General features: G+C 49.8%; 7 protein-coding genes and 1 non-coding gene across 8 annotated transcripts; 2 read left to right on the top strand and 6 right to left on the bottom strand.

The window, feature by feature from the left end:
* Nucleotides 1-177: 177 nt before the first annotated feature.
* Nucleotides 178-4,460, top strand: BO85DRAFT_524126 (uncharacterized protein; the record flags this gene model as incomplete). The annotated part of the gene is made up of 5 exons (XM_025665396.1): nucleotides 178-772; nucleotides 821-945; nucleotides 1,016-2,960; nucleotides 3,016-4,372; nucleotides 4,417-4,460. The coding sequence occupies exons 1-5, from the start codon at nucleotides 215-217 to the stop codon at nucleotides 4,458-4,460; spliced, it is 4,029 nt and encodes a 1,342-aa protein (XP_025510744.1). The 5' UTR covers nucleotides 178-214.
* Nucleotides 4,461-6,173: 1,713 nt separating this feature from the next.
* BO85DRAFT_174223 (putative MFS monosaccharide transporter) lies at nucleotides 6,174-8,319 on the bottom strand. Its single transcript, XM_025654306.1, has 7 exons — nucleotides 7,780-8,319; nucleotides 7,574-7,727; nucleotides 7,138-7,529; nucleotides 7,006-7,088; nucleotides 6,733-6,961; nucleotides 6,583-6,680; nucleotides 6,174-6,534 (listed from the first exon to the last, which is right to left on the bottom strand). Exons 1-7 carry the CDS (start codon nucleotides 8,174-8,176, stop codon nucleotides 6,262-6,264), a joined length of 1,626 nt encoding a protein of 541 aa, XP_025510745.1. The 5' UTR covers nucleotides 8,177-8,319; the 3' UTR covers nucleotides 6,174-6,261.
* Nucleotides 8,320-8,649: 330 nt separating this feature from the next.
* Nucleotides 8,650-8,931, bottom strand: BO85DRAFT_383237 (uncharacterized protein; the record flags this gene model as incomplete). The annotated part of the gene is made up of 1 exon (XM_025656509.1): nucleotides 8,650-8,931. One exon carries the CDS (start codon nucleotides 8,929-8,931, stop codon nucleotides 8,650-8,652), a length of 282 nt encoding a protein of 93 aa, XP_025510746.1.
* Nucleotides 8,932-9,163: 232 nt separating this feature from the next.
* On the bottom strand, nucleotides 9,164-9,632 carry BO85DRAFT_453728 (uncharacterized protein). Its single transcript, XM_025661117.1, has one exon. It carries the CDS (start codon nucleotides 9,549-9,551, stop codon nucleotides 9,324-9,326), a length of 228 nt encoding a protein of 75 aa, XP_025510747.1. The 5' UTR covers nucleotides 9,552-9,632; the 3' UTR covers nucleotides 9,164-9,323.
* A 1,908-nt stretch (nucleotides 9,633-11,540) lies between these two features.
* Nucleotides 11,541-13,333, top strand: BO85DRAFT_383173 (dihydrolipoyl dehydrogenase; the record flags this gene model as incomplete). The annotated part of the gene is made up of 4 exons (XM_025656506.1): nucleotides 11,541-11,682; nucleotides 11,782-11,861; nucleotides 11,930-12,412; nucleotides 12,494-13,333. 4 exons carry the CDS (start codon nucleotides 11,541-11,543, stop codon nucleotides 13,331-13,333), a joined length of 1,545 nt encoding a protein of 514 aa, XP_025510748.1.
* A 318-nt stretch (nucleotides 13,334-13,651) lies between these two features.
* On the bottom strand, nucleotides 13,652-13,723 carry BO85DRAFT_t270. Its single transcript has one exon. It is a non-coding gene; the product is annotated as a tRNA-Glu (tRNA).
* Nucleotides 13,724-14,173: 450 nt separating this feature from the next.
* Nucleotides 14,174-15,476, bottom strand: BO85DRAFT_174341 (SDR family NAD(P)-dependent oxidoreductase). Its single transcript, XM_025654307.1, has 4 exons — nucleotides 15,250-15,476; nucleotides 14,928-15,179; nucleotides 14,567-14,846; nucleotides 14,174-14,461 (listed from the first exon to the last, which is right to left on the bottom strand). The coding sequence occupies exons 1-4, from the start codon at nucleotides 15,295-15,297 to the stop codon at nucleotides 14,202-14,204; spliced, it is 840 nt and encodes a 279-aa protein (XP_025510749.1). The 5' UTR covers nucleotides 15,298-15,476; the 3' UTR covers nucleotides 14,174-14,201.
* Nucleotides 15,477-16,221: 745 nt separating this feature from the next.
* BO85DRAFT_453732 (efflux pump antibiotic resistance protein) lies at nucleotides 16,222-18,204 on the bottom strand. Its single transcript, XM_025661118.1, has 2 exons — nucleotides 18,175-18,204; nucleotides 16,222-18,094 (listed from the first exon to the last, which is right to left on the bottom strand). The coding sequence occupies exon 2, from the start codon at nucleotides 18,048-18,050 to the stop codon at nucleotides 16,377-16,379; it is 1,674 nt and encodes a 557-aa protein (XP_025510750.1). The 5' UTR covers nucleotides 18,051-18,094; nucleotides 18,175-18,204; the 3' UTR covers nucleotides 16,222-16,376.
* Nucleotides 18,205-18,332: the final 128 nt, after the last annotated feature.

Genomic DNA, 18,332 nt, shown 5'->3' on the forward strand with positions numbered 1-18,332 from the left:
ACATAGCCTTGGCCACTAGTATTATCGCTCTGACAAATAACCCCTGTAACGTATGCCCAATTTTGGGGCTATTGGGTATTTACGCATATGCGCACATGTACTCGTCATCCTCGTTAAAATGGTTAATGTTTCCGGCTGGTAAGATTCCTCTTATACGGAGTGTCAGAACTAGACTATTAATTATTCATCTAAGTCTGCTTTTTCCAATCGCACCATGATGAGGAAACTCTATAAGAAAGTCAAAAATAAAGCACATTCACATAGACAGGGCGCAGGAGTAGTGGACGCTGGCAGCAAAGATAAGACGGACGATGCTGACCGCAGCCTTGCGACAGAAGCTGAGCGCCCTTCAACAGAAGTCCATCGCGATGATAAATCCTTTGATGCCTCTCCTCCCGTTCAAAACCCTATTGATGAAGCATTGAAGAAGCTTGAGACCCGAAAACCATGGGAAGAAGCTTACAACGCTATTCAAGAAAGCCATCCGGATTTAATCAATGCGTACACTCGGGCTTTACTTGAATGGGGTGGCCATACAGGAGATAAGGCCCTGAACCATATTCAAGAGGCGCAAGCCCTTGCTCAGGAACAACTTGAAGTGTGGCAGTCGGAGCAATTTCGCTTGTCATTCAATGGAAAGGACATCATTGTTGGAGAATTGGCGAGAAAGGTTGTCGGAGTTGTGCTCTCTGTTAAAGATGTGGTCTCTTCCGCCATTTCAGCTGATCCCCGTGCTGCGTTGGCCTGGGCCGGAGTTATGGTTGCTCTCCCAGTAAGTTGATTGATCTCGAACTGTCTTGCTGTTTCTGAAACCCTGTAGGTGCTCGCAAACATCTTGAAGCAGGACTCGGATGCCATGAGTGGATTGGATGACATTTCTGCTCTGCTAGTTCGCTACCGCTATGTGGAGGAAGACAAATACTACCGAGCCGCCATGACCTCAGCGTAAGCATTCGAGTGATGATTAACATGCACAAGAGGCAGTCCGAGTCCTAAGAGATCTTGAAACTTCTAGGACCTCGGTTGACAAGGTGAATCTTCTTTTGCTCATCCAAGACAAATTCGTCGATATGTATTCCCAGATATATGTCTATCAGCTCCGCCTCATAAAGCATTTTCGACATCATAGAGCCTCTAGATATTTCGAAAATCTGAAGGACAGCCTCGGAGACGAAAATTGGAGTACGAGCCTGAACAAGCTACAGACAACGAGGGATAGCCTCGACCGCGACCTGGAATCTGTCACAAACGGCATGATCTTTGAGATTGGGAGCAAAGTCGATAAGTTTTCGAAAATGGTCGAGGATATCAAGAAGGAGTTGAGAAACCAGACACGTCTGATGTCAGAGCAGAGAGATCGAATATTGAGGGCTTTCAAGTACTCTGCCATGGCCCCATTCGATTCATACAAAAACGCTGAAGAGCCAAGATGTCTAAAAGACACTCAAGTGGAGACGTTGGACATGCTTCAGAATTGGTGCAAGGGCGATGGAAATCCAGTGCTTTGGCTTCATGGGATGGCTGGAACGGGCAAGTCAACAATTGCTCGGACTATTGCATGGGCGCTTCAGGACAGAGAGTGGCCAGATGGCAGCCCTGTTGATGCTACTATCAGACTGGGGGGAAGTTTCTTTTTCAATCAATTTGAGCCGGAACGCAACAACAGCCAGTACCTTTTCCCAACCCTGACACAGTGCTTGGCGGAGTCCTTGCCGGACATAAGGCAGTACATTGTTGATGCCATTGATCAGGATGCGCGCATCGAAGAAAAAGGACTTCGAGTACAATGGGCTAACCTCATTTCCGAGCCATTGCATAAGCTTACCAGTTCTTCACAGGCTCACTGGCGCTTCATTATGATTGTTGATAGCCTTGATGAGTGTAGGGACCAAGACAAAGTTGCCACTGTGTTGAAACTGTTGGCCTCCATAAGAGATCTGCCATCTGTCCGATTCTTAATCACCAGCCGCCCAGAAGCCCACATTCGATTTGCTATTGAGAGCCTGCCGCCCGAACTGTACCTTTCTCAGCCACTTCATAAGATCTCACCTGAGAGTGATGACATCACTCGCTTTCTTGAAACAGACTTGAAAAGAATCAGGGAAGAATACAAATCCACGATGCCAGAGGGCTGGCCAGGTCAAGTGAATATCGAAAAGCTGAAGGAGAAGTCGGACGGACTTTTTGTGTATGCTTCAACGTGTTGCCGGTTTCTGGAAGATCCATACTACTATTCCTCCCGACTGGATCAAATCCTCAAAGACGATAGCGAAGCTGAAACCCCCCAGGCGAAGTTGGACAACATTTATATCAGGGTCATAGAGATGTCTCTAAATGCGAGATCCAGGAAAGAGCGGGAAATCATGATCGAAGACTTCCGACTGATTGTTGGGACTATCATGGTCATATTCAAGCCAGCCTCAGCTTCCACTTTAGAAACACTTTTGTTCTCTTCATCCTTGAAGGATAAGCGTATCCAAAGATGCGTTGAGCCCCTCAGATCGCTTTTGGATGTTCGGGCTGCAAATGATCCAATTCGTCCAGTTCATCTTTCTTTGCGCGACCTTTTGTTGAGTCGTGAGCGCTGCAAAAGCACCCCGGAGCTTTACATCAATCCTCAACAGCTGCACTTGATCTTGTTTGAAAGATGTATGGAAACAATGAAGAGCCTTAAGCAAAATCTTTGTGACTTCGTACTTCCTGACTCATCACCGTCAGATGTTCCCTCGGAAAGACTGGAGATTTTCCTACCAGCTGCATTGTGTTACGCGTGTCGCTATTGGATCGATCATCTCATCCAGCTGGGCAGGGATGAGCAAAGTGAGTTGCTGAATGATAATGGGGGCATGATTGGGGATTTTCTTCGACAAAAGCTTCTCTTTTGGTTCGAAGCCTTGAGCCTCATGGGTGAGCTTGAAGTTGGTGTTTTTCAACTCAGTTCTCTCCAGGACCTTGCTAGAGTATGTCAATCCACCTTATTCCTAACCATATCCTCTTACTGACAGCCCATAACAGGACTCTCATCACTTCCCGCTTGTCAGAGATGCGAGGAGATTCTTACTTCACAATCGGCATATTATTGAGCAAGCACCTTTGCAGGTCTATTCTTCTGCTCTCGTATTCTGTCCAATGAAAAGTCTCATCAAAGAGATTTATTCACACCTCATACCCTCATGGGTGACACAACAACCCGTCATGGACGATGACTGGTCACGGGAGCTCTTTGTCATTGAACCCGAAAATAGAAACCCTGGAAATATTGTATTCTCCCCAGATGGAAGGACAGGTGCTTCGTCTTACAATCAGGATGGCAATTATTATCTCAAGCTGTGGAACGCTCAAACAGGGAAGGTGAAGTATCAAACAAAAATAGGGCTAGATTCTGGTGTTGAATTCTCCCAAGATGGAAGTCTAATAGCGCATGGGACTGAGGACGGAAGAGTCAGACTGTGGAAGTTTGAGACTGACGAAGAGTACTTTCTGGGTGAAGTGGGTAAATACGATATCCATCGTATTGCTTTCTCCCCAGTTAGCGACTCTCTGATATTTTCCAGGGTGGATTTCTCTGTTGAAGTCTGGAATTATCGCCTTCGTCAACAGATTCATGCACCTTCAACGCCTTTCTCGGACAAACCGGACAAACCGGGCACAATCAATGCCTTGGAGACATTAGTGGTTGGATTCTTGTTCAATGATGAGGCTGTGGTACTCTATTCAGGTTATTTGGGACATACTTGGGAGATCTACTTGCTTAATGAAGTGGGCACAGAACTTGAGTGTATTGAAGAGGGTGAGGGATCTGCAGGTTCGAAAACTAACTTCTCCGTTTCGAGGAATGGGCACCGAGTTCTCATATCGAATCGGCATCTGGTGGAAATATGGGATGCCAAAACAGGACGACTGAGTACCAAACTGATTGCTTCTGGCAAAACTCGTGATTGTGAATTATGGGCAACGGCTTTATTTGCCGACGGCCGCTTCTTTGCAACTTCCTCTCTGGACGGTACTGTTTGTGTCTGGGATTCAGTTACTCAGACCCAAATCTTAAGTTTCCGATGCGACCAAGGCCCGCTCACAACAATTGCTCTTTCCCACGATGGATCATTATTAGCATCATGCACCGGCGATAGTGCACTTCGACTATGGGACATTGCAGTTGATCGTCCCCACACTGAGCTCGCCAAACCTGAAGCCAAGATGACTTACCCCTTTGGAATTGAGGTCATCACCAATACTCAAAATGCTACCATGATGTTACAGAAAACCGAGCTCGCCAAACCTGAAGCCAAGATGACTTACCTTTTTGGAATTGAGGTCATCACCAATACTCAAAATGCTACCACGATGTTACGGAAAGAAGACACGGGGAAATGTCGGTTTTATACTGAAGAGTTCAAATCTCTCCAATTCATGCAGGGGAATTTGAGCGCACTGATACTGAGGGGAAGGATCCTCAATAAACCTAGAGCTCATTTGTTGAGTATGGACTTGGAAAGGCAGTTTCCAGAGTTTTGCCATGGAGACATATCATTCCAAATCATACCATCCTCTAACGGGGAGAAATATGCTGTTCTTGGTGAAGGGCATGTAAGGGTATTGGACGCAGGAATGTCTGAAACATTATCTATTCCTCTACCAGGGGAAATATGTGGTCTTCAATTCTCGCAAGACTGTCAATTTATCGGTTTGATCTTCTCACACGGCGTCGAAATATGGGACTTGAGAAACAAGAAGAGAACCAATTGGCTTACAGAACTCCCAGGCAAGCCAGCCATAACATTCTCGCCGAAGTCTGATGCTGTTGCCATTTGGGTTCAGAATAAGAAACTTGAGTCAAGCTGTTGTATACTCAAGGCTTGGAAAACAAGCATGCCTCATTCTCAGTATGTGAATGAATGTATCCGTCCTTCGGATGATTTACATCGGACAGGCTCGTTGATCTATTCTGCAAATGGTGATTACATTGTTATGCAGACGCTGCAGCGTTTTGACACCGCCACGCATAACTTGTTACGCAGTACTCTTGTTCTAGTTACGTACAATCTAGCAACAGGATTTATTGATAACATACCATGTGCGGCAGGACACTTTGCTTTTGGCAGTCCAATGGCGGCCTGGTCACATTTGATTGCTATAGCATCAAGTTCACAAGTCGAGAAGCTCATCATTTTCATCATAAATTGCAACACTGGAGAACGGTTTTGCACATTTCACACTTCATTGCCCGATATATGCTTACTATATATCGAAGAAATGTCATTCTCAAGCGACGGTCGGTACCTCAATCTCGATCGAGGGCAAGTTCTCATTCCGGTCAATAATCGTTCCCCAACAACTGAAATGTATTGTCCATCCAGTTTGTGGATTGGGGAAGAGTGGATTTTCCAAAGGGGGCGAAAGTTGTTATGGATCCCTCCTGAATTCCGGAATAGTCGCATGAGTGTGCATTATGACGCAATTTGGGTCTATCCGAACTATGGAGATGGTGGGCCGAGTGTCTTTTTCAAACTCGATCTTGGAAAGACCCCATTCGCTGCTGAAGTGCCACCTGAAGGAGAAGGGTTTCACTATGATGAGCAAGAGAGGGTGATGTATCTTCGCTAAGTTCAAAGGTTTGATTTTTGACTATAAGGGAACTCAGAGCACAGAGGTGGAACTTATGTAGATCTCAAGATTATGGTTGATTGTAGGCGTGAGAGGTGGTGGGCGGAGACCACGTAGGCAGAAGAGGTAGCGAAGGATCAGGTGATGCCTAGCTACACTGAATGTCTCAACAAAAAACTGGGACTATTGAGGAAAGCATAATTTATACAGCTCCGGAGGTGTAGCAAGCTACTTTGTTTGATTGTATGACGATTGATGATAATGTAGAAGTAATGGAGGAGTTCTCCGGATGCCATACTAGAGGGTCTAACCATACAACTAGAAAGGTGCAATCATATGACAGGAGGTATGATGTGATGAATCAAACTGTCAAAGTGCTACGCATTTGGACCACACGTAGTGAACTCGTTCAGAAGACATGATATGTAGTGGTATGATGTGATAGTAGGAAGTAGTACAAGTAAGAGTCTTTCATGGTGCAGAGTATTACTAACACCCAAGCACTTTCGTGCTCACCCCACGCTTCGGACCGCTCAGTAAGTAAAAAGCGATGCCAAATTGAACACGAATCGGTAAGGGGAAATTGTTCGATTGATGCAGGAATTCCGCTCGATAGTAGGCATCTAATGAATTTTACATACAGTCATCAAGGTGTGCTCATACATCCACATGCTCCAACACCACGCTACCCTTTCGCGCCGTCGCCTCCACATATCCCGGATTCTCTGCCTTCAGCTGCTTGAACGTCTTCTCTGCATCCCATACCCACGGGCTCTCCGACGCAAAAAGCAGATCCATGTCCTCCAAGGTACGTTGATTGCTCTCTGGGTAGAATGCCCACACCATCGGAATCGCGATGACGTTACTAGCCGCGAAAACATATAGTGTTTTCTCGCCAATGGCGCCGAACATCACAGGGCATAGAAGTGTCTAGTTGGCTGCGTTAGCTTCGCTTCGCAGTCAGGAGGATGAACTTACCAGCCATCCGTTGCCGATACTCCACCCGACTACGCCCCAGGCGTTTCCGCGGGCTCGTACTGCGAGGGGATAGATCTCGGCGGGGTAGACCCAGGGTACTATAAGTGTGTGATTAGCGGGTGGCTCTTGAGGAAGAAGCTAGGTATGTACCTGTCAGCCATGTGGCTCCGAAAGCAGCAGTAAAAATGAAAATCATTGCGGCTGCGGCTGCTCCGAAGGAACTGGCGCGAGCAGCATCGCCCGAGTCGCGAGCATTGATGGCTAGGCGGGAGAATCCTCCTGCTAGGAACATGGCGATTCCTTGACTGACGGCTCCCCAGTATAGGGTCCATCGACGACCGATACGATCGAGCGTGAAGACACATACGAGCGTTGCAAACTGAGTTGTTAGCCACGTCCCATGAGTAAAGGCATAGTACTCACCATGTAGAAGACGTTATTCAGACCACTAAGCCATTGACTCTTCATCGAGTCAAAGCCGGCGATGCTGAAGATGGTGGGCGCATCTGTTCAGATTAGACTAGTCCGGTAGCTGTGATATGAGGTTTGACATACAAACAGTGACACCTGCGATACCAACCCATTCCTGCATGATCTGAAGCCAGACGACCAGCTGCACACGTCGTCCAAGATGCAGTTTGCCTGTCTTGTGTCCAAAAAGCATTGATAGGTATGAAGTGCTGTGGTTCATTGATCGTTCCATTTCTGCAACGTTCTGGATATCCCGGAATTCGGCTTCAGCGCGGACAGCATCGTCGCCGGTACTTCCTCGAAGACGGCCAAGGATGTAACGCGCTTCTTGCTCGCGACCAACTTTGACCAGCCAACGTGGTGATTCGGGAAAGAACCAGACCGAGGAAAACAAGAGAAGCAAGAAGATAATCTGAAACGCGATGGGGAAGCGCCAGCGGAACGCGGATTTGCCGCCATCGATGAATGACAAGCCACTATATCAATTAGACAAGTCTTGGGAGTAGCGATGTATACATACAATTCAAGCCAGTAAGCCACTACGACACCGAAGATGTTGAGAGTAAATTCGATCGCAATGAATTGTCCACGAGAGGTATGTTCGGCTGTCTCTGTGGCCCAGACGGGCACAATAGCATTCAGGATTCCCGTGCCGATACCATTGATAAAACGGGCTGTATTTCATACGTAAGACTTAAGTGCAAATAGGCTCTATGGGTCTCTTACAGCATATCATCCAATTGTGGTTCTGTGCTGCGCATTGCAATGACGCCCCCAAAATCGCCCAGACCGCACCCGAAGCGATAGTCCTGATTCTGCCAATCTTGTCACCGATCCAGCCACCGATTAGTGCACCACACAAAGTGCCCAGGTAGTAGACAGACACAATTCCGCCTTGTAAAAGACTGTCTGTAACGACAGAGGTAAGCTCTCCGTTCACTTCCTTGGTATATCCGAATCCCATAAGGTCGATGTAGTCTTTGGAGTTGTTCACACCCGACATCATTCCCTGGTCATACCCGAAAAACAGGATTGACAAGGCCGCGATGCAATTGATAGCGATGAGAAGATTACGCTTCTCCAATTTGTGGACAATATTCCATGATGGTATTAGGTCACTCATGGTGACTACTCTAGAATCCGCGGTGGTTGTAGTGACTGTTTGGGTGTATACCGGAAAATACCTTTTCTTTTCACTTGGGTGACTTCAGGCACGGAGACCGCTTGACTTTGGGAAGAGATCAGCCACCTCCAGTACAGATAGACGTGGGACCAGGAAGCAGGGTTACAGAGACAGCGGGGCGATGCGACGATTAAATAGAAAGGACTATAAGCTCGGTGGTGCCATTTGCACCTGAAGATCATCCATTTTGAGGAGTAATCCCACGGCACAGGACCGGTGCCAGCCCGATGAGTCGAATATGGTTACATTCCGGGTGGGAGGGCATCAAACAGCCATCAGACACTCGGTTCCACTCCAAAGCAAGGACGCCATTGGAATACAGGACCCGCACGAGAAAGTCTGGAGAGAATGGGTGGGAACCCGACCCCAGACCGGGACGCGGACGAGTCCAAATCGGTCATTCGGCCCAGCGCCTATGCTGCCGAGCTGCAGACCGAAGGATTTTGAACCAATGTCCGAGGTGGAAACTGAGACGGCATGGCACTATGTGCTGTAGGTGTCGTGTAGGGAAACGGGGTGGTGATCAAGCGAAACTCGGCTGCTAACATTGCATCATCCGGGGTTGGCGTCTGGGGAACGCACTCCATGTACGGACTTGGAGATTCGAAGAAAGCAGCGGTATCGGCGGGGCCCGGGAAGCCAACGATAAGCTGAAGCGGGTGGTACAGAGTAGCTGGGATAGCGGATTGGGCCATCAGGAGGAGTGGATGGAGTGGATGGTCTGGGGTGTGGATGTTTCCCGGGGATTTTGGTCCAAGCGGGTGGGGATTTCAGCCAGATTGAGGAAATCCGGAGAACATCGCGGCGGACCAACTCCGACTCGCCTCTTTAGGAGATCCCGTGCCACTTTAGCTTGCCAGCTATTTGGCTGACTGTTGAAAGAATTCTAACCAGGTGACTACTATCTTCTTATTGCTATAATAAATTCTCATTATTGTTCGTAAACGATCAGGGTCTCTCTCGCAAGATTTATGTTTTTTGGGATATTAGCCTCATCAACGCACACATTCGCCTATGTTCAGGCTCTCTATTCCCGTCGGACTGCGAACTTGGCAAGCTACCCATGAAATAATGACATGGAACAGTTTTAAGAAGTAGCTAGACTCTTGTTCATGGCAGATACATCTCGGTTGCCAGGGAGCTGTGGGGCCTGTCTGAGATTTCCTACTGGCGCATCGATGATCCCAAAACCCTGGTGAGATGAGGCTCCTCCGAAAGTTAACATTAGAGTGTGATTAAGTAGCCTTGATGGTAGCCTTGTCAGTCCTGCTTTGTTGATCTTGCGCTGCTGCTGCTGCTGCTGCTCGTGCAGCATGGCGTGTGTATCATATGCACGGCCCTTGTCTGATGTTAGGAGACTACTTTATCTCGGCATATAGTGCTAGGGACCTTCCGCGCTTTTTCCCTTCGCATAGGTAAGCATAAGTATAATAACTTTGTGTTTCTGGCTTTGTCGGCTGTATTTTGTAGAATCTAAAGGTTCCCGATTGTTCTCAGCTGTCGGTATATACCAACGGAGCGGTTTGGAATATGGCATTCGAATACCCCTATCACAACAATGACGGAGTTTTGCATGAATTTACATAAAACGTCGCAAGATATCAAGATATAGCTCTTACCAGAACTTGTCGGGATTCGGTGAACCCGTCTCTGGTATGACTTTCCAGCCATAGTGATGGTTCAGGGGCATTTTATCACCGCTTGGCATCCATTATTGAATATTATGTCGCCCAATTATATCAGGAAGTAGCAGAACAGAGTTCTTTGATTTCAGACCACGAGAGCACCCTACTCAGGCCCAAATCGGAGCAACGGTTGTAGAAGTGCACTCCAGTATAGATGGAGTGGGCGCCAGCAGCTTCCTAGCCGCTAAACCTTGTTGGGGCCCATCATCCACCTTGGATAGACATTGTATGTTCAGTTGATTTTTTCCTGTCGCTGTGTATAGTGTCTCACTGCATTCTGCTTCTGTGCATTTAGCACTGCCATTACTAGAACGTGAGCTGTGATTGCAGAAGAAATCTCGCCAATGTGATTGAGCTATGCCGTTTCTCAACGGTTTCCGTTCCGGACAGAACAAATTTGGGCGAAACAATATAATTCCGGATCTGCATGAGAGCATGAGTGGCCACCGAGGAAAGCCATGATCCTACAAACGACCAAAACAACACATTCACAGTCAACTTGAGGCGCTTAGTCGTAGCCTAGAAGCAATGTTCTTCAGACGAAGCACCGCTGTTATCAATTAAACCTTCTCACCAACTGCCAAGCCTGTAGCCACTACAGGAAGCATGCCAGTTGACCCGATACTGTGCAGTCTTATGGTGGGCATGTCGACCACCAGCGCCAAATTAAGCTGACTTACTAACTCCACATATCAAATATGAAGCTACGGACGTCGATGCTCCGCAAGGTGCGCTCTGTTAACGCAGGTCACGTCATATCAGTCCAAGCACATCCATATTATCCAATAAAGAGCGCGAGCACTTCGAGCCAGATTGGATGAGTTCCGAGCGATCCATTCAATCCGCGTTTCAGTCTTCCAGACCAATGGTCTTCAGCCCAAGACCTGGATTACCTTTTCAGTGCCGTGCGCTGGCTCGAGCTATGCCGACGATAGCCTTTACGGAGCCAGGGTTTTAGCCAGTTACCCGCGGAGACTGACGAGTATCGGTAATTTTCATTTTCAGAGGCACCGAAGAGCAGTTCATGATGCAAGAATTGATTGTTATCTGGAGCGTGAACTCTGCAATGTTCGAGCCTGCAAGTTGATTCCCTTCTGCTGACTCCGAAGCGGGAGAGAGTCTGGTTCCTTACCCTTTTGGGCGATTCTATGAGGTATTTTGGGCCGTAACACTGACCGGTATTCAGCCATGTGCAGCCCCGGCACGGCCTCGCACGCTTGATTTCAAGCGACGAGGGAACTACCCCAGATATCAGAAGCAGGAGAAACTTTTAGGGATTGAAGAGCCAGACACAGTAGCGGAATTACGGTTCAGCACAACATCGGCAACATGGCAAAGGTTAGCCGAATTGACCCGACGCTCACGGGGGCGGATGATTACATACGCGAGGCATACAGTATCGATACCGGGCCGCCAGCTTTTGCTGGCGAACCTCCAGAAAGCTTCTTGTCCCAACATCGTTTTTCCCTATCATCCTCTAACCACTTGAGCCCGTCTCCTCCCACCTCCAATTGTCCCCTCCCCTCCCCTTCGTTGCTTGTTCACTGGGAGGCCTGGTAGTCTGCTGTTCTTTCTATATCCTTTGACTTTTTCCTTTACCCTTTCGCCTCCTTTTCACCATGTTCCGGAGTCTTTTGCCGCGGGCGACTCCGCGGGTTGCCCTCCGCTGTGCCGGTCCCAAGGCCGTTCCCTCTACCTTCGTCGCTGCTCCTTCTCTCGCCTCCTTTGGACGCACACAACGTGGCTATGCCTCTGAGTCAGGTACGTGACTTTTGCCCTTTGCGATGGGCCCGTCGCAGACGGTGCCTGCGCTTCCGAAAAAAGTGGCCCCCGGCTAACCGTCGGCTGGAATTAACACAGGTGAACACGATCTTGTCATCATCGGTGGTGGTGTCGCTGGTTACGTTGCCGCCATCAAGGCCGGTCAGGAAGGTCTGAAGGTGCGCTATTCATCGTTCCTCGAAGGTGTTCCGGCTGGACGATCTCTCTAACAACTACATTTTCACAGACCGCATGTATCGAGAAGCGTGGCCGTCTGGGCGGTACCTGCCTGAACGTCGGCTGTATCCCCTCGAAATCCCTGCTCAACAACTCCCACCTCTACCACCAGATTCTCCACGACACGAAAAAGCGCGGTATCGAGGTCGGTGATGTGAAGCTGAACCTTGAGCAGATGATGAAGGCCAAGGACACTTCCGTCGAGGGTCTGACTAAGGGTATCGAGTTCTTGTTCAAGAAGAACGGTGTCGACTACGTCAAGGGTACTGGTGCTCTCGTTGACCAGAACACCGTCAAGGTTAACCTCCTCGACGGTGGTGAGCAGACCCTGCGCGGAAAGAACATCCTCATTGCCACTGGTTCTGAGGCTACTCCTTTCCCCGGCCTCAACATTGACGAGAAGAGAATCATCACCAGCACTGGTGCTCTCTCCCTCAAGGAGGTCCCCAAGAAGATGATCGTCATCGGTGGTGGTATCATTGGTCTGGAAATGGTGCGTATACCCGGCGGAATACATTCCGATTTTGCCGTTTGAAAATTCATGCTCATGGTTTCTTTTTCTGCCCCTCAACAGGCCTCTGTTTGGTCCCGCCTCGGCTCTGAGGTCACCGTCGTCGAGTTCCTGAACCAGATCGGCGGTCCCGGCATGGACGCCGACATCGCCAAGCAGGCCCAGAAGATCCTCCAGAAGCAGGGTATCAAGTTCAAGACCGGCACCAAGGTTACCAAGGGTGACGACAGCGGTGCTACCGTCGCTCTGAGCGTTGAGGCCGCCAAGGGTGGTAAGGAGGAGACCCTCGACGCTGACGTTGTCCTCGTCGCCATCGGTCGCCGCCCCTACACCGAGGGTCTCAACCTCGAGAGCGTCGGTGTCGAGAAGGATGAGCGCGGCCGTCTTGTCATCGACCAGGAGTACCGCACCAAGATCCCCAACATCCGCGTGATCGGTGACTGCACTTTTGGACCCATGCTTGCCCACAAGGCCGAGGAGGAGGCCGTTGCTGCCATCGAGTACATCAAGAAGGGCTACGGCCACGTCAACTACGGCTGCATCCCCAGCGTCATGTACACCCACCCCGAAGTCGCCTGGGTTGGCCAGAACGAGCAGGAAGTCAAGGCTGCCGGCATCAAGTACCGTGTCGGTACCTTCCCCTTCAGCGCCAACTCCCGTGCCAAGACCAACCTCGAGACTGAGGGTCAGGTCAAGTTCATCGCCGATGCTGAGACCGACCGCATCCTCGGTGTCCACATCATCGGCCCCAACGCCGGTGAGATGATCGCCGAGGCCACCCTGGCTGTCGAGTACGGTGCCTCTTGCGAGGACATTGCTCGCACCTGCCACGCTCACCCTACCCTGGCTGAGGCCTTCAAGGAGGCTGCCATGGCTACCTACTCCAAGGCCATCCACTTCTAAGCAGCTCTCCCCCTGTTTTGATCATGAAACCATACACACCCACCCGCACTATCCTGTACCCTTTTTTGCCTCTTGTCTCTTATCTTAGTCTAGCTCAGCTAGCCACTTCCGTGTAGCATTGACCTCATTATATTTTCCTATCGTTGGTTGTGTATCCAGATATAACGAAACAATAGTATTGCTTAACATTAAACCAGATATCAGTGAAATCGTAGTTTCGAATATAACAGAGCACCGTTAATTACTTTGACTGCTAATCCAAAGTTTTCGCAAAGTGGAGAACCGGAGTGGGGGAAAAAAACAAAAAGAGAATTTGAGCTCCGATAGGGGGAATCGAACCCCCGGCTGCCGTGTGAGAGACGGCGATGTTAGCCACTACACCATATCGGATGTTGTTTAAAACGGAGTTATGTTTTTGTATTATACGCCACTAATGACGGATATAACCTACAGCCTTCACGCTATCTATTGTGTGTCTCCTGTCCCGCTGTACTATATTCTAGGGAATTTTAAATTAGGGAATTTTAAATCCATTGAATAGCTGAATTATATCCATGAGACTGTGAATTTGGAGCAGATACTACGGTGTCTAAATATAGAAAGAATGCCTACTGTCAATCTCTATATACCATAGTAAACCTTTAAAAAGGGATTAACACGCACTCAGGTATTGGACTGATTTATATATTTAGGAATCGACCATTCATTCATTGTAGTACAACAAATCACGTCCAACAATTCGAGCCATTAAGTACCCACTGCACACAGACTAGTATTACTCATTCACCGTATCGAATACATCGTATACCATAACCCCTTCACTTCTATTAACTGTACCTACTAGACAAAAAATATAAATACTAGTAAATCAATGAAACCTCAACGTCGCCGTAACCGCCGCATCCAACAACAAACTCGTAGCATTTACATAACTCGCCGACGGACTAAGCAAATAAACAATCGTATCTCCCACCTCATCACTCTCCGCCGCACGCTTAATGGGTATAACAGCCTCGATCTCCGCGCGCACCTGCGGGTTCCGCTCCAACTCGACGTCAAGAAGAGGGGTGCGGACCCAGATGGGACACACGGCGTTGCAGCGGATGCCTTCGGCGGAGTGGTCCAGTCCTGTACCAGATAATATTAATATATGTTTATTTTAGGGGAACCGGTAGTTGGATCGAATAGGATAGGTATCGTGTATAAGGGTATTGGGGGAGGGGGTAAACATACCAACCATCTTCGTCACCGCCATGCAAGCATGCTTGGAGACGGTATACGATCCCTTCCCGGGCAGTCCGGCGAAGGAGTTGGCTGAGCAGACGTTCACGATGGCGCCGCGACCAATGTCCCGGGTGCCGGTGCGGCTGGTGAAGGTGCGTGAGGTCTGCTTGCGCATGGCGGCGGCTTCGGCGCGGCAGCAGAGGAACATACCGCGGGCGTTGATGGTCTGGACGCGGTCGAAGTTGTTGATGTCGGTGTCGGCGAAGGGGGTGTGCACGCCGTTGTCAACCTAGTTAGATTTCGAGTTAGCCTGATGGGAAGAGAACTATGCGCTAGGTTGACGTGGAATATTTTCAATGGATGTACTCACTCCTGCAGCGTTGACGGCGTAGTCCAGCCGCCCAAACTTCTCGACGACAAAGTCAACCATGGCTTGCACGCCGTCTTGGTCGGTCACGTTGACGGTGAAGTGGGTGGATTGGTATTCGGGGTTCGTGGCGTATTGTTTGCTCTCTTCGGCGGAGGCAGTGGCTGTTTCGGTGTTCATGTCGGCGAAGACGATGACACGGGCGCCTGCTTCGGCGAGGGAGAAGGCGGCTTGTTGGCCGATGCCGCGACCAGACTGAATTGATGGGAGGTTAGTTGGGAAGAGGGTTTCATTGTGGTGGTGGGGGAGGGGGGCAGGTTCTTACGCCGACGACCAGAGCGACGCCATCTAATTGAGTGCCTCTGATGACCATTGTGGATGTGGGGAGGAAGAGTAATAAATGAGAGAAAGAGGGTGAAATAGAATTGAGGGTGTGAGTGTGTAAGAGAGAAGAAAGACAGAGCAGGGAAAGCTTGGAATTATGAGTGCTCACGGAGAAGGGGGGAAGTTCCCGGGGAGGAGGAGGGGTTAACTTATTATACTCATTCGAGACAAGGCTGAATTATAGATAGAGTAAGGTAGTGATAGGTACTCCGGTGGTACAAAGTATGTACTCCATCAACCTCAAACAGTGAAACGAGGCAGCAATGCTATCTCTTTGTTGCCCTGTCCTGGAAAATCAAGCGAGTATCCTGGTCAACAGCAACGTTAGCCGATGTCGCGGGGGGAGGATCATCTCTGACGGTTCAAGTGGCTGCGTGATTTTCCACGATTGGATGACAGGCCCTTGTCTAGGCCGTTGACTACTGCATCTTAATTTAGGTTGTGAAAGGATGGGCTGACTAGTAGACTAGTGTTTGGTCGAGCCTAAGAATGTGGGTGGCTGCCGTCAGAAATTAGTGGGGATGAAGTCAAGGATGATCGCCAAGGAGGAGGGGAATCTCTCTGTAAGGAGTAGATAACTAAGAGCGAAATAGACAAGGGGGTAGGTGCATGGAGTACTCATCTTACGAGAGAGAGAGCCTTGCACTGCCTCCATAGGAATGATACCCACCATATACTTACGTATACTGCGAATAATACTAGACACTGTGCACTCATGCACCAGAGGGCTCTCTGCGCTACTACTATTTAGGAGGTATGGAGAGTAGGACATGATAAGCATTCGGGTATAGGTGATAATGATCACGTCTCCACAGATGTTGGTGGGGGCGGCGGGAAGGAAGCGGGGGAAGGAGGAGGAGGATATTGAAACAAGATCCTAGTGAAATCAAATTACAGGAGTTATGGCATTGAATGAACAGCTCCAATTCACCTTCAATTAGAACACTATTACTACTATCACCAAACACCAAGCCCTAAGCACCAAGGCCCAAGTCTACCCCCAATTTTATCACAAAATTCTTTCCCGTTCACTACGTAGATTACTCCCCCACCTGAACTTGTAGGAAATTATTGTGAGCTCTGTTCTTTCGTTGTCATTACCTCTTCTTCGACATCTTCACCATCTCCTTTCGACGGTATCACGAATAATCGTTCCCGTTTCATGACCAACGCCAGCACCACAGACAGAGCGGCAGCGGCAATCATCAGGACAAACACGTCATCGACACTGCTCACAATGGCAGCCACCACGCGCTGACGCTGTGCAACACTCAACGAGCTAAACAACTCAGCGCGCACACCGGAGATGGCCTGCTGGATAGTCGAGCGAGACTGCTGAGGAAGGATGGTGGAGATGCGGCTAGTGGCCTTTTTGAGGAAGATGGTGTTGGAGATGGTCAAGGCGAGGGCAATACCGCCAACCTGACCGACACCGATAAAGGCAACCGCCTGGGTGAGTTTGGCCGGGGAGACTTTGACCTGAGCGACGGGAAACCCAGCCTGGGAGTAGCAGCCGACGCCAAAGGCCGTGAGCACCGAGTAGCCATACAGACGAGCGCTGCTGGTGTCGGGACCGACGGTATAGAAAAGGGCGCTGCCAGCAAGGGCGAGGCAGGCACCCGCCAGGTACCATGGCATGTAGTAGCCTAGCTGGGCCATAAGGGCACCGTTCAGCATGACGGCCACCACTAGCACGAGCACAAATGGTAGTAGGTGCACCCCACTAGCCAACGCGCTGTCATTATGCGCGAACTGGAACAGAATGGGCAGGAAGTAGATGGGCACCATCACCAACACCTGGGCACTGGCCATCTGTGCGAAGAGCACGTCCATCTCCCACGAGCGGACGAGCGTCGTCGGGAAGAGCCGCTGGCCCTGCGCCTCCGGTCGTAGTCCCAGCGACCACGCCTGTTGCCCAATGAATAGCAGCCATAGAACGCCTGAGCAGACAAAGAGTCCGATGATCCGCCCGCTCCCCCATGCATACAAGCTGCCCCCGAACGAGATCGCCATGATGAGACTGGTGATGGCCCCCGCGCTCAGCACCATCCCGACTACATCCAGCGCCCATATGCGCGTCAATAGCGACTGTCCTGGGCGCGGTGAGGCGGTCTGGGGCAGCAGCCAGAAGTACACCGGGGCTGCTAGCCCTCCGATGCAGAGATTGATGTAGAAGGACCAGCGCCAGGTGGCCGAGGTATTGTCGGCGAAGGCACCCCCGATGATGGGTCCAAGAATGGTCCCAATCCCCCACGTCAACCCGACAAACCCCAGGTAGAGCGGTCGTTGGGCTTCCGTGGTCAATGCCGATACCATGTTGACCGTGCCCAGATAGATGCCCATGCCGCCGATGCCACAAATCGCCCGACCCACGATCAGCGCGTTCATGGTGGGTGCCGCTCCGCAGACAGCGGAGCCCAACTCGAAGATCACTACGCTGGCGAGGAAGAGGAATTTGTTGTTGAAGTGTCCGTAGATCTGGCCCCAAGGGAGATCTGTGGCGATGGCCCCAAGGGCAAATGCAACGGAGATCCATGGGAGTTTCTCAATTTCCCCCAGAGTTCCGATGATAGCAGGTTGGACATTGGCCACAATGGTGTTGTCCAGTGCAAACAGGAACAGGGCTGCTAATAAGGAGAAGACGACAAGAAACCATGTCAGGGGCTTCGATTCGTGATGGCCCGGAACGGTTGCGGCTGTCTCATGGCCCTCAACCGTTGTTGAAGCTCGAGTCTCGGACATGATGAAATGAGACTAGAACTTGGAGGGTGCAAGGCTCTTAGGAACTGACAGGAAAGAGAGAGACATAGAAGGTAAGATCAAGTGTATGGGAATATCGTGGGAGGCGTTAAGGCAAACCACTCACTTCCCTTCCCATCGTATGGCGGGTTCTTCGGGCATCATACTTAAGTTCAATGTATGAATGAGGGCGCGCTTTCTAGGAGCTTTGATTTGGAGGACTATCCCTGTAAGGTCAGCGACGAGCCAGAAAGTAGCTGGTGACACACGGCAAAAGATGGGGGC

Source organism: Aspergillus piperis (assembly GCF_003184755.1).
Source record: "Aspergillus piperis CBS 112811 unplaced genomic scaffold BO85scaffold_28, whole genome shotgun sequence".
Classification (NCBI taxonomy): domain Eukaryota; kingdom Fungi; phylum Ascomycota; class Eurotiomycetes; order Eurotiales; family Aspergillaceae; genus Aspergillus; species Aspergillus piperis.